This window comes from Gekko japonicus, unplaced genomic scaffold (genome assembly GCF_001447785.1).
Source record: "Gekko japonicus isolate JY-2015 unplaced genomic scaffold, Gekko_japonicus_V1.1 scaffold2880, whole genome shotgun sequence".
Classification (NCBI taxonomy): domain Eukaryota; kingdom Metazoa; phylum Chordata; class Lepidosauria; order Squamata; family Gekkonidae; genus Gekko; species Gekko japonicus.
The window spans coordinates 91,763-106,117 of record NW_015160924.1 but is presented as its reverse complement, the minus strand read 5'-3'; the positions used below and the strand labels follow the sequence as shown (position 1 = coordinate 106,117).

At 40.9% G+C, this 14,355-nt stretch overlaps 1 protein-coding gene across 1 annotated transcript in view; it reads left to right on the top strand.

Moving 5' to 3' along the window:
* Positions 1 to 14,355, top strand: part of PBRM1 (polybromo 1) — a 57,742-nt gene that overhangs the window by 22,089 nt on the left and 21,298 nt on the right. Inside the window, exons 15-19 of the mRNA XM_015424781.1 lie at positions 2,822 to 3,098; positions 5,707 to 5,812; positions 7,647 to 8,289; positions 10,323 to 10,534; positions 13,291 to 13,476. Coding sequence (XP_015280267.1) covers positions 2,822 to 3,098; positions 5,707 to 5,812; positions 7,647 to 8,289; positions 10,323 to 10,534; positions 13,291 to 13,476 — 1,424 coding nt within the window. The remainder of the gene's footprint in view (positions 1 to 2,821; positions 3,099 to 5,706; positions 5,813 to 7,646; positions 8,290 to 10,322; positions 10,535 to 13,290; positions 13,477 to 14,355) is intronic.

Below are 14,355 nucleotides of genomic sequence, written 5' to 3'. Positions count from 1 at the left end.
CATCCTGGAACTCGCCCAGGAGCCACAAGATGCCCACTTGGGAACCTGTGGTACTGACAACAGGGAAACTCACCAGAATAGTGGCATCAAAGGGAACTGTTGCAACAGCAGTAACCTGTATGAGCCTGAGGCCCCAACTCAATCATACCTACCAGCAGCCAAGCTTGCCAGGACAACAGCAGCAAGAAGGAGGAAATCCGCAACAGCAGTTATGTAGTGTGGGCATTAAAGGCCCCACGTCAGTCACTATTAACAGCTGCTGTCAGGGGAAAGAGGCTGTAGGCACAGCTCAAGGTTCTTCTGAGGTTGCAGAAGATTGCTAGTTCTCACAAGACTTCAGAGGAATTGACTGAGCATATACAGCCTGCTGCAGTTGCCTAATAAGGGGCTTAGAAGCCATCCAGGGAGGAGGAGGCTGGGTTCTCTGTCTAGGTTGTTTAAGAGAGACCGAGTGGAGAGGGGGCAGGTGCTGCAGACCCCCTCCCCTGTCCAATTCTGAGGTTCTGCAGTCTCAAGCAGGACAGAAAAGGGTGTGATGGATAAGAATACTGCTGCGAGAGGGGCATGGGAGGCCCCTGAATGCCACATCTGAAAAAGCATAGCCTTTATGCTAATGAGTTTCTAGCATGTACTAATAGTGCTAGAAGTTAAGATAGCAGTGGTACTGATGGATAAGTTGGTTGGCCTGGTTGACTGGTAAGGAGAAGCCAGCTTTCTTTTCCCCAGCATCCCTGGCCAAGCTGTAAATGGCTGCAATCACTGTTAAATTCTACTTTTCATAAAGGAGCTATGTGTGTTTGTGTCTGCATGAAGTGTGTAAGAAATGTCACCTGTTGTCTCTGCATGGTGTGTAAGAAATGTCTCTGCATGAAGTGTGTAAGAAATGTCAACAAGGCTATGTATAGGTAAATTCCAGACCTGAAAATAAAATACATAATGCTGGAATTTCATATCAGTTAACACTAAATAAGTTTATATTTGAGAAGGGAAAGTAGCAAGGAGTTGCTTTGCAAGTAATCCAGAAGACAGTAAATTTAGAAGTGAGTTCCATACACACAAATGGTTGAGAACGAACTGCTTGCCTGTCCAGTTTGCAGAATTCTGGATATAATAGTGAAGGCCAGGACTGTGCAAAAAAAAAATCAGCTTTTTTAATCCGGGTCCATTGGACCCCAAAAATATCAGTATTTCCTGATTTTCCCAAATCCCAATATCAGTATGATATTGGGATTCAAGTAAATAATCTGGAAACCTGAATTTATTTGGCACTTAAAAATCCCTTCACTCTCGGAGTCATGGTGCCACCATGGCACACCTCCATAAGTGGAGTTAAATGCCTTCTTCCTTCTCTTACACAGGGCGTGCCACCAGGCCTGTAGCTAGGAATTTTTTTGCTTGGGGGTATTTTTTTTTTTTTTTTGCTCAGGGAGCTGCCATTTTGTGTCATACTTCTATATAATAAAACAAGTAATAAATAGAAGTGTTTCAGGCTTATTGTACAGGTTTATTACAAAGATGTTAACCATTACAGTATTTACCCATCAAGCCAACAGGGAAGGGAGGACTCTCTGTTGTGTCTTTTGCACAAGCATAAAATGGAGGAAAGGGGAAACTTTAAATACCTTCCCTTCACTAGGGACTTCTACCGCAGAGGTGGCATGAGCCTGGGAGGGAAGGTGAGGTATTTAAAGTTAAAATATCTTCCCTTCAGTCACCATGTTGCCACGCGGCTCAGCGAGTGAAATGCTCCATTATATTCTATGGGGTTATATTCTATACCCATAGGATATAATGGATCTGAATATATTCAGGTTCTCAAATATTGACCAGAATACTAGTGGAATACCAATACTGGTATTCGGGCATATTTGGGTGTATTTTTGGGGTCCAACAGGCCCAAATCCAAAAAACCCAATTCCCCCCCCCCCAAACATAGACAGTATGCCAGAGAACCCTCAATTCCTGTTCTGGCTTCCAAGGTTCAACTATAAAACATAGCAAATAATAATAATAAATAATCCAACAAGTAAATTTAGCCATTTCCTACATGTTGGTGAATAGGGGAAAGAGCCTGTAGAGCAAATGGATGTGACTTCTTAACCTAGCACACTTGCTGCTAATACGGGAGGGCGATACCTAGGCTGTAAATCAAAAAATGGGTTTGCAGGTATCCTTTCATAGATAATAGAGCTGAGAAATTTTTCACTTGCTTGTTTGAAAAAGATTTAAATGTCAGGAATTTTCTGCCATAAAAAGTAAGAAAGGCTTTTTTCATGACATGTACTTCTACTCCCTTTGCTTTGACCTCTGGCATTCAGGTTATTAGCTATCTGGTTTTTATGCTAGGCATTCTAAATTGAGGAGAAGAGGAATACAGTATCAAAACCATCTGAACAGTATTGTCTTTTAAAAGCATTATATTATCCATCTTCAGAATAGTACCGCCTGTTTGTAGACACCATACATATAAACATCAAAAAAGTATTAATTGTACCTCAGTAACTATGGAGCAAGATAATATTTGCTTAGAATCAATAAAGAACAGACTACAGAAATTGCAACTTTTGGTGTCACCTTATCAGATCACTGGGCTCTGTCTAAACTTATAGTCCTAACCCTGCCATCTTATGAAGTATTGACCTTTTTACTGGATTTTTATTACTGTGACATGACATTTATATGTACAGCTCTGTATGATGATGATGATGGCACCATCGACCTTATCTGTCTTTGTATAACAATGAAGCGATGATCAGTCACATTTACTGCAAAGCAATGTATTCTTGTTTAACTACTGTTTTTCATTCTTCAATCCTAACAGCAAAAAGAACATAAAGAAACAGCGAATGAAAATTTTATACAATGTTGTTCTGGAGGCGCGAGAGCCAGGCACTGGCCGAAGGCTGTGTGAACTGTTTATGGTGAAACCTTCCAAAAAAGACTATCCAGATTACTACAAAATCATCTTGGAACCAATGGATTTAAAGATAATAGAGCATAACATACGCAGTGACAAATATTCAGGGGAAGAGGGAATGATAGAAGATATGAGATTAATGTTCCGGAATGCAAGGCATTATAATGAAGAAGGCTCGCAGGTACATTTATTTATTTATTTATTTATTATATTCGATTTATATACCGCCCTTGGCCTCGAAGGGTCTCTGGGCGGTTTATACATATAGGTTGTTCCTACCTAGGGCCACAATTCGTATGGGGGAGGGACTACCTACCAGCACCCAAGCGGCGCGTTCTCTCTCTCTCTCTCTCTCTCTTTTTTGTGTCGTTCGGGCGGTCATCCGATGTTGCTCCCGGCGCCCCAGGATGGGTTGACGTCCTCCGGCAGGCTCTTTTGGAAAGACTGATCTAGAATTCTATAGCCATCACTCATGCTTTTCTTTGCTTAGGCGCATTATTACATGAACTTCATAGCACATATATAAAGCGGGAACCTGTACCATTCCTTGATGACAGTTGGTATATGCTACATGTTTACATGTTCATTATGTACATTCACATTAGTAGAAGAGCACTCCAGCCCCATGGAACAGTTTCCTGGATGAATTTGTTTGTTTACTTTTTAATAGTGTGGTTCTTGCAATTACAAAATTCAGCAGTGCAGTCGGAACAGTATAAGTCATTGTGATAAGACTGGATGACAGAGTTATAAAACAGTGCAACAGAAACAGTATAAGATGTGACATAAATACAAAAAGTGAATGACAGACATTAGAAAACAATTCAGTAAAACCAGTAAAAAAAATATAATATCCCTTTATTAAAGCATCCTCCTGAACAATGCTAGTTTTACTACAGTCTATACAAATGATAAATGTTATTAAAAATAGAGGCTTCATCTTATATAATGGGTTGAAGACTTCTATGGATAGTTTACCAGGTCGCTGTTGTAAGAATGCGGCACAAACAAACTAATAAATTTTAAAAAAAATTGTGAGAGCTGACATTACTAGGCTATTAGTCTTACTTGTTCAAAGGAAGGTTATATTTCAGCATGCCACAAATAGCTGCTCAACACCTTACACTGAATCTATATGGTTTTTCCTGGAGATGTCTTTGCATTCACTGCAGTGAACTCCTAGGATACCTAACAAGTTTCCAAGTTGTTTTTTCATCTGTGGGTAAGAATCCTTTAGAATTCCTGTAATAGTATAGTATATTGGTTTCTTGCCTGATGGATGTACTTGTGGGGAAATCTGCATTGTCAGAAAACCGTGATTTGTACCTATTATGCATGGGGAATAAAATCTCTAGATATGCACATTGCTGAAATTTGTAAAGAGAAGGGGTTTTTTTCTAGCTGTGTTTTTGAGGAGTCCACTGTTAATGATTACTTGCACCATTCATTAATGCTGGCTACATTTGAAATGTTTTGATTGGTGTTAGATATTAGAAGCCCAGATAAATACATTGTATATTTCTTTGGATGACAGTCATATACCTAACAGATTAATGATGCATGTTGTAACATACAGATATGAAGAGCTCCATCAGTAAAATGTCAGAAATATTGGTTAGAAGGTAAATAGCGGGAAGGAGAAGTCAAGTGAGGCTGATGTGTAAGAAAAGAGCATTATTTCTGGCTCACGGCCTGGTTCCAAAAGGCTGTGTATGGAATTCTGAGTGTACAGCAAGACTTTTCTGCTTCCCCCACCTTTCCTGTGTAGCCCTTTGTGATGCCCAAAAAGCTTCTCCACAAGGTTGGAGAACGCTTTGAAACAGGATTCATTGCAGGATAAGGGAGTGTAATAGGAGTGAAAATCATCAACTCACCCCTGGTCATGTGAAAGCATTTCCTACATATACCTGGGTGGGCATGTTCCTCTTTCTCATAAAGCCATTTCCAAGAAGTACAAGGAGTGGTGGTGGAGTGTCTTCCATTTAGGGAGCCAGATTGTGCCTTTAGGCTGCCAGTTGCTGCAGAAAAAATCCTAAGGCTCCTGTGTACCTGTGGCACGCATTCCTGTGTAAGGGTATAGTCTGTTCTTCTTCCTCACCCCTGTTGTGGAAGCATAGAGGTTCCTCAGCCATTAATAAGAACATAAAAGGAGCCATACTTGATCAGACCAAAGGCCCATTAAGTAAAGGTTTTCATTCATACAGTAGCCAACCAGCTGCCCACAAACAGGATGACAGCAACAGCATCCTCCCCATCTACCCCGTGCTCCCCAGCAACTAATATAAAGAGGCATGTTGCTTCTGATTCTGGAAGGGAGTAGATATTTATCGTGACTCGTAGCCATTGATAGCCCCATCCTCCATGAATTTGTCCACTCCCTTTTAATGAGTTCCGAGTTCATGGCCATCACCAGAACCTGAGGCAGTGAGTTCCACAATTGGTGTGCTGAATTAAGTATTTCCGTCTGTTCTGAAGCTGCCACCCTTCAGGTTCACTGGATAGCCCTGGGTTCTAGTATTATGGGAAATGGAGAAAAGCTTCTCCCTGTCCACTCTCTCCACACCATGCGTAATTTTATGGATCTCTGTCGTGTCTCCCTTCACCTGCATTTTTCCTAAGCTAAACAGCCATAAGCATTTTAACAGATCCGCATTAATAGGAACAGGGAAACCCATACTCGCCTTTTGTGCTCGAACAGGCCAATAGGGTTACAGAGGGAGCTCTTAACTCTTCGTTAGAATAAAAGTAAACTCTTAACGGATTTTTCTAAACATTTTGATGATGAATAGGTATACAATGATGCTCATATCCTGGAGAAGATTCTTAAAGAAAAAAGAAAAGAGCTGGGACCTCTGATCGAAGATGAGGAGGTTGCTTCTCCCAAACTGAAATTAAGTAAGGAACTCTTGTGAAATTCCACGCCTCATATATGCTGATTTGAAATATAAAATGGTAAATAAACGGCAGTTTTATTGAGTAGTTAGCAACATTTCAGCTGCACTTGAAATTAATTTATCAAAATAATTGTAAACTTTGTTTTGTTTTGAGAGACGGTTCTGAACAAATAACATATGTATAGTTCAGCATTTTTTATGAATGCTACAAGGAGTCTTTCTAAATACCAAATGTTATATTGGGTAGTTAGAAGTGAAACCAATGAACTAGGTATCTGGAACATGAAAAATGGTAGCAGCTTAAGTGTTTACAGAGTAAGATAAAAAAAAATTACCTCCTTTACAGATTTCTTGCAACTTAATGGCCTTATTTTGTCTCCTTCCCAGTTTACACATTGGAACAGAGTAGGAGATGAGGATCATGAGGTTGCTTACACTTAAGCAGAAAGCATTATAGGAGTACCAGCTTTGTAAAGGACCCAAAAAGTAGCTGAGCACTGGCTCTTAGTGTGGATTGGATCTTGCCATGTGTCTGCAGAAGGCACCAATGGAGATCTTGGTCTCCTTCCCCTAGCGGTCATTATGACCATGGAAAAGTTAATTTCCAGAGTTCTGAGAGCACATGGACTAATAGCCACAGGGATTATGTCAGGCTGTGCTGAGAAGAGGGCAGGGGAATTGGTCTTTCCTGTCTGTTCTATCAGGATACCTCTGCTACAGCAGAAGTAGGAGGGGGTGACTTTGCCTCTTCCTCAGTACAGCCCTGACCCCCTGCAGCCTGGGAATCAACTTTCCCGGAATTGGAAATGATGGCTGACAGTGGGAGGAAAACAAGGAAAAGGTCCAGGATTGCTGCACCCATGGCTTAACGTTATCCAGAGTTATGCTATATACTAATTGTGTCTAGGAAGCTGTGCCTGCACAGTGCCATCCACAAACCTTTATGTGGATTGTTTCAGTAGTCAAATTATTTATTCTTTGCAAATGTCTTGCTTACAGCTTCTTGGCTTAAATGGGGAGATTTTCAGAAAGAAAAGAACTGAAAGTATTTGACACTTTGTGTATTGCTGAGCAAAACATTGTTAATGACAGTGGCTTGCATCCAGAGGTGCTGTTGTGCAAGCAGAGGTAATCCTTCACTTTCACTGATGTCCCCCTTCAGCCCATGTTCCACATCCTACCCTGTTCTGAAGAACTTTTCAGAGGGGGAGGGGTGCCGCAGGATGGGAAACCCCTCTCTTGGTAGACAGAAGTCATCAATAAATAGGGACAACCCAAACAGGAAAAGGTATGCAGTTCAAGAATTGTAGACAAAACTAAATCCCTTTTCAAATCTCAGTAATAGTAAAAGAATTGAAGATTGTTAATGTTTAGGCTGTCTTCATTATAATTCTGGGCCATGATCTAGTGGCTCCAGAGCACTTACAGTCCTCTGCACATGCAGGGGCTTCTTTTCTCTGGTCTGTGCAATGTGCTGTGTATATGCTCAGTACAGAACTTGCAGATGTGAAAATAATAATTCCCTTTGTTAAACCCCAGTGCATATGACGCTTTTAGGGTGTTTTGAATCTGACATAAGGAATCTTTCTTTTTAAATTCAATAGACATTGCGGTTGACCATTACAATGAGTTTGTCCCATTTCCTTAGGTAATGGGTTACGTAACACCCTGAGAAAGCACATACAAATATGATGAGAGGCTGTGATATGAACGACCTTACCAAGCATCATGTTGCATCGTGTACTCAAATTAGTACCTGAGTAAACAAAGTCGCAAGGAGTTTACGATTTGCAAAAGGCCGACTTCTTAAATTGATCACTTTTTTCTCCATTTAGGTAGAAAAACTGGTATATCCCCTAAAAAATCAAAATACATGACTCCAATGCAACAGAAGCTTAATGAGGTGTATGAAGCAGTGAAGAACTACACAGATAAGAGAGGCAGAAGGCTCAGTGCTATTTTTCTACGACTTCCATCTCGGTCAGAGCTTCCTGACTACTACCTGACCATTAAAAGGCCTGTGGATATGGAGAAGATCAGAAGTCACATGATGGCCAACAAGTACCAGGACATCGATGCCATGGTAGAAGATTTTGTAATGATGTTCAATAATGCCTGCACTTACAATGAACCAGAATCCTTGATTTACAAAGATGCCCTGGTTCTGCATAAAGTTTTGCTTGAGACCAGAAGAGACATAGAAGGCGATGAAGATTCTCACGTCCCCAATGTAACACTGCTGATCCAGGAGCTTATCCATAATCTTTTTGTCTCCGTCATGAGTCATCAAGATGATGAGGGCAGGTGCTATAGTGACTCCTTAGCTGAAATTCTTGCTGTTGATCCCAGTTTTCCAAATAAAGCACCCCTGACTTTTGATATCATACGAAAAAATGTAGAGACTAACCGGTACAGGAGATTGGACTTGTTTCAAGAGCATATGTTTGAAGTGCTGGAGCGAGCAAGAAGGATGAACCGGTGAGTAAAAACCTACCTGTTATCAACCTCTGTTTTTGTTATCTGCCTTTCCAAAGCTGAGCTGATATTCCGTCGCAATGCTGTGGTTTGGGACTGAAAACAGCCACTTCAGAGTCATCAGCTTTAATTTAAAAAGAATTTTCTGAAAAGCTTCATTTGGGATTCTTAGCAACATGCCATAACCTCATAGATTAAATGGCTGTCTTCAATCTATCCTGGTGTTAATTTTTTTTAGTTAGATTTTTGCTTTTCTGAGTTTTTGCCTGTAGCTTTCCATCTAACATTACAGGTACCAAAGGCAGCACTTAGCTGGAATCAGTGTCTGTATTTAATTCTGGATCTTAAAACATATTTATTTTTTTTAACCATCTGAAGTGTTGTTATTAGGAATATTTTATATTTTGAAACCTGATGAAGAGTAGTATGTTTTAGGGCTATGAATGGCCCTCCAGCACTTCCCTTATTGGTTCTATTCAGCACCTGGTTCTATTCAGGACTGTGGCACAAGAGGGGGGGGGGTAACTCTTTCCTTCTGACTGGTTTCCTGACCTGGAGCTGCCATTTGCCCGGGGTGGGAAGACATACCGGACATTTCAGTTGAGAATTCACAGTATATAAATAAGTTTTAATCAGTGGAAAAACTACACAGTTGGTGACCATATTAGTGAAGTTTTATACCTACTGATGATTATTCTGAAAAGTGCTAGATGAGAATTGCTGGTTTTGGGATTGTAATGGTAATACTTGCTGAAATACAGCTGTACATTTCCAGATGCTTCAGATGCAGGTGATTGAAGAATTCACTTGAAGAATTTTTGCATTTTCCCTTAAAATACACAAAAACTCTATGATTTTTTAATCTTCTGCCGCTCAAGTTTATAGGGGAAATGGTTCTTCAGCTTTTACAGGACATTGATGAAATTAAAATTCCATATGGCAATGCAGATAGGATCAGCAGCTTCCTTTTAAGAGCCAATGACAGGTTCAGTAATCCCAGTTAAGGAGGACAGAGTTGAAGCACAGACCCTATCTGTGCCTGGGAATCACTTGAAGGTCCGGACCTCTGACCTGTCAGTTCTCCAAGCATAGTAATTTAGATCGAGCGTCCTTGCCAGGAAACACATCTCTGCCCTCCTTCAGTCGTTTATTCAAATAACCAGGAGCAGGCCATTCTCCTCCCTAATTCTGGATATGAAAACACACATTCCCTTATTAAAATATTGCACTGTGTTCTGGCTGTCATCTTTAAAAAGAAAAATAGGTAAGAGCTTTTATAATTCTTCTGCAAAAAAGTTCAGACACTGAGAGGAAGACAAAGATTTTTCCACATCTTTGCTAGTTTGGAGGACAACTTAGAAAAACATCTTCTTGTCTTAAAAGAGGCAGCTGCTTAAATGTTCAGGGTTTTCTGAGGGAAAATAGTTAAGTAGTAAGATGAAGACTTCTCCCCCCCCCCCCCTGCTCTTGACCACTAAATCTATATGTGGCACGTCTATGCTTCTGTTGGCTGGTTGCTGTTCACTCCTCGGCATGAAAGCATCAGCCTGACTTTGTTCTTGTGGCTCTAGCTACAAAGCTTCTAGAGAAGAAAGTGCAAATTAGTCACTTTCATTGAATACCCATGTCATATGTGATGTGATCATGGTGAAGAGGTGATGCACCCACTCCACCATGAAGGTTGATATGGCAGCCCAGTAAGTGCTGAAACAGGCCTAAGTCTTGCTGTACAAGCAGACAAGTGTTTGGAATGGTATAAAGAACTCAATGCACAGAGGTAAAATAAATAGGGTTGTTAAGAATCAAGGTTAGAGTGTGCATATCTCTTGATACTTGGACAATAACTTGTAACCAAAAAGAAGAGTTCATCTATATTTAGATCACTCTGTAAGTAATGTCAGATCTGGCCCCTCCTTTGGTTGCAGTAATTCATTATAAAACTAGTTCCTTAACATTTCAGATTTTCAGAGCAAGTGGATCAATTCATGCTTAGTCTGCTGTTAACTTGTCTCTTCACCGAGTTCTTTTCCTTTAAGGACTGATTCAGAGATTTATGAGGATGCAGTAGAACTACAGCAATTCTTTATCAAAATCCGTGATGAACTCTGCAAGAATGGAGAGATTCTTTTATCACCAGCCCTCAGTTACACCACCAAACATCTTCATAATGATGTAGAAAAAGAGAAGAAGGAAAAGCTTCCAAAGGAAATGGAGGAGGACAAACTCAAAAGAGAAGAGGAAAAGAGAGGTAACATGGTGATTAAAAGAGTTTTGCATTGGCACACATTTTCTGAATATTTACTGAAACAAGAAGATATGTTGACCTTCATCTACTTCTACTAGTTTTGCTTAAGGAGATGGCCATTGTTTTCTGTGATACTAAATGCTTTGTATGGTTGTGTGAAACAGAAAAGCATGTTTAAAAGACTCTCCTTGCTCCCTTGTTTGCCTTTATAATTTCTGGCAGCAAGACAGAATTAAACAATAACAAATTTTAAGTGTGGGAGCAGCAATAACATAGCACAATACCTATTAAAATCCTTCTTTCAGATTAGCTGGGCTCTACTCTTGAAATTAACTGGTCCTCCTCCTACAAACAGAAGGAAGTTATAGAATAAATCTCCCCCCCCCCCCCAACCTCACTCCACCCAGCATCTCTAGAAGGTTAAGAGTTCCTTGACAGCAAGGTGGAATGCTGCGTGAAGAGGAAGCAGCAGAAATCACTCCCCTCTTTTACAAGCTCTTTCATGACAGGAGTGAGAGCTTGCAAAAGGGGAGGGGCAATTTCTCCTGATCTCTCCCTCATTGCACTGACCTTCCGGAGCAGTTTGGTTGGGGTGGGCGGGAGGAGTCATTCCCAGTCTGTAGGATCCAGCCATTGTTGATGAAAAATATGAGCAATTTATTAATCTTTCTCTCAAAAAGTGGTGTTGATACAGGATAGTAATTAGTCAAGGAGTCAGAATTCATACCAATTATGAAAGGGCATCTTTCATTCTTTAGTAGGGTATCTTATATATCCAGACACTCTCTTTGCATTATTAATCAAAATATTGTTAAGTCTTCCAAGCATGAGTTTGTACTTGATTGTCTGAACAGACTTTCTCAGATGTATCTGAGTGATTACATATACCAAAAAAAAAGGAATATAAGGGACAGACGATAACTTAGCATTTTGCTAGAGACAAGACAAATTTAGCAAGCCAGTCATTTTGGGGAATGTCAGTGTTTGGCAGGTTTTTGAAGTTCTGATGAGAAATGCTGGGGGATTAGTTTCCATGGACAGCAAATGCATGTTAACATCCAGTGTAAAGTATTGACCTTGAATCTGATAGACTAAAGTCTGATTCAGATGTGTGGTGGGCCATGAGACATCATTCATCACATATAATTTTCAGTGTGAATTGAACAAGAGTCCAATAGCACCTTAAAGACTAACAAAATTTGTGGCAGGGTGCAGGGTTTTGTGAGTCACTGCTCACTTCTTCAGTGTGAATTGAGGTATTAAAGATATATGGAAGACGATTGCATGTGGCTCCAGTTCCCAGTGGAGTTGGAGGAGAGTTTGATGTGTGTGGGAGTCTGGAGTGATTCGCTGTGGAGTTTCATCTTTACCTGGCTAAGTAGTTTGGTGTGTTTTTACCCTCTGAAGGTTTTATGTGTAGTGGGGGGAGGCACGCAGGTTCAAAATTCACTCTGTTGCATATGCACCTTGCACACTGACTTCAGAAGTTTTATTAAGGATTGTTTACTTAAGAATAGCTGCGATCACACGCTTCTTTAGATCCGACATAGGTGCGAATGCCTGACTGATCTAAAGGGAGCAATCAGGCAGCAACACCTGGGAAGTGTCCCAGAATCGTCAGCAACCCGTGCTGCTCTGCCATGGAAGCAGAGTTAAAAGATACCAGGGAAAGTCCGATAGTAAACGGGTTGCTACAGGCCACAGATGGACTTTCCCGTCTGATCGCGCAAGCACACCGTCCCCCCCCCCCCCCCGTGCCGCCTTTGCAGTATGTGAATCATTGCATACTCCATAGGGAGCCCTCAGTGCAGAAGTGCGAATCCTCATTTATGCACAAGGGAAACAAACAGACTCACCGGCAGTTGCGTCTGATCACACAGTGACAGGCTAAGCCCGCAGCTTCAAAGGGTTGTGCGATCTCACAACTGCATGTCGAATTCCTCCAGAGGAAATAGCCTCGCTTCCCCTCCGCTTCAGCTGGCATGTGTGACCGCAGCCAATATCTCCATATGAAGTCACCCAACACGCTGAAAATGTACCTATCAAAGAGACTGCAAAGCTTTGTCTGATATGTAACCTTTGGGCTTATGGTGATAATGAGAGTGCTTTCCTCACGTGCATTTTGGGGTGTAAATGGATTGTAGCTATTAAATGGGAGTAAACGTAGATCAATATTCATTCTCAAAAGTATATAACAAATCTTGTAGAACACTTTAATAGCCTTTCCAGAAGACTTGGTTTACTAATAACCATCACTGAACTACTTAGATAACCTCACCTGTGCATATGACTCAGTTGTGAAGGAATTGATGTTTACTTGAACTCAAGCTGCTAACCCAAGTCACCGGTAAACAGTCGTTCTTTTCCACAGCAAATTGGCTGATATCAGTGGATATCACTGTGTTTACAGCAAGTGCATATCTTGCAATACTGTCTGCACTTCTCTGTCAATTTAAATACATGGCCAACTTTAAAATGCTTTCACCATGATTTTTCTTTTCTTTTTCTTTGGGGGATGACATTCAACCACTTTAGTGCTCACTGCAAACTTCCTACAAGCTATGCCCCCCTACTGCATGGTACAACAAACCATGGGTGGGGGTATCTCTTCATATGACTAGTGCTAGAAAGGTTCAAAGAGGAAACACCATTATTCTTTGTGAGAAAAGTTCTAAAAGTGTACTATAAAAAGGTATGGAGTTTGGGATCTTTAAACTAATTTCTGTCAATCTAAATGTTTCCTTTTACGTTGCGATAAGAAGCTGAAAAGAGTGAAGATTCTTCTGGAGGATCAGGACTGTCTAGTTTACACAGAACATACAGCCAAGGTTGCAGCTTTAAGAACAGCATGTATCATGTTGGAGATTATGTATATGTTGAACCTGCAGAAGCCAATTTGCAGCCTCATATAGTCTGTATTGAACGATTGTGGGAAGATTCAGCTGGTAAGGAAAGCAAACTTCATAAGGCTCTGCCTTAAAAATTCCACCTTTTAAGAATTTGAAGAACTTCTACAAAAACTTGTGTGTTGTTTCATTTCAGGAAAGTACCCAAATGCATTGGACCCAGGGAAGGCTAGGCAGGATTCTGCTTGGGCAGTTCAGCCCAGCTGCCTCCTTCCTGCGGCAGCCCCTTAACCCCCAGTAGAGCAGCTCTTCATTGTGGGACTTTGGGGTATGGCTCGGGGTGTGCTGTGGGAGCTGCGGTTGGGTTGAGGAATCATCATAAACTTGAGACTACTTCTTCTTGTGCAAGCAGAACGCACTTCTGTTCATACGAGAAGCCTTTTGGGTCCCAGTCAACAGCTGAATAGTTGACCTTTTATGACTGACTGCCCTACATTCTGATCGTAGTTATTGATAGCATACTAGAGAGCTCTGAGTGATAATACAGACGGTACCACGAAGTTTCCCTGATAGATTGGTGCTTTTCTGGAACCATTCCATTGGGCTTCTTCTGGCAAAAGAGCCTAAATATGCTGTCTACCAATAAGAATGTGTAGAAATATAGTCAAAGCATTTTTCTGAGGAATAATAAAGTGAAAAATTATGGAGAATTTCTAATATATTTATGGCTGACAAGAGCAGCAAACATGCAGTTGTTTCCTGTTTCTTAAATATTGTCCATAGTGCTTTCACAGAGATGTGATTCTTGGGCGTCTGTTCCTTGAAACATCATAAATGTCAACTGTGTTTGGTTCCCCACCCCACCCCACCGCACTCCATCCCAGCAAGGTCTTAGCTACTTCATTGTGTTAATTTCTGTTGTGTAAGTTAACATGAATGTCATTCCTTTGGGAGGCTATATATCACCACTGCGTAATA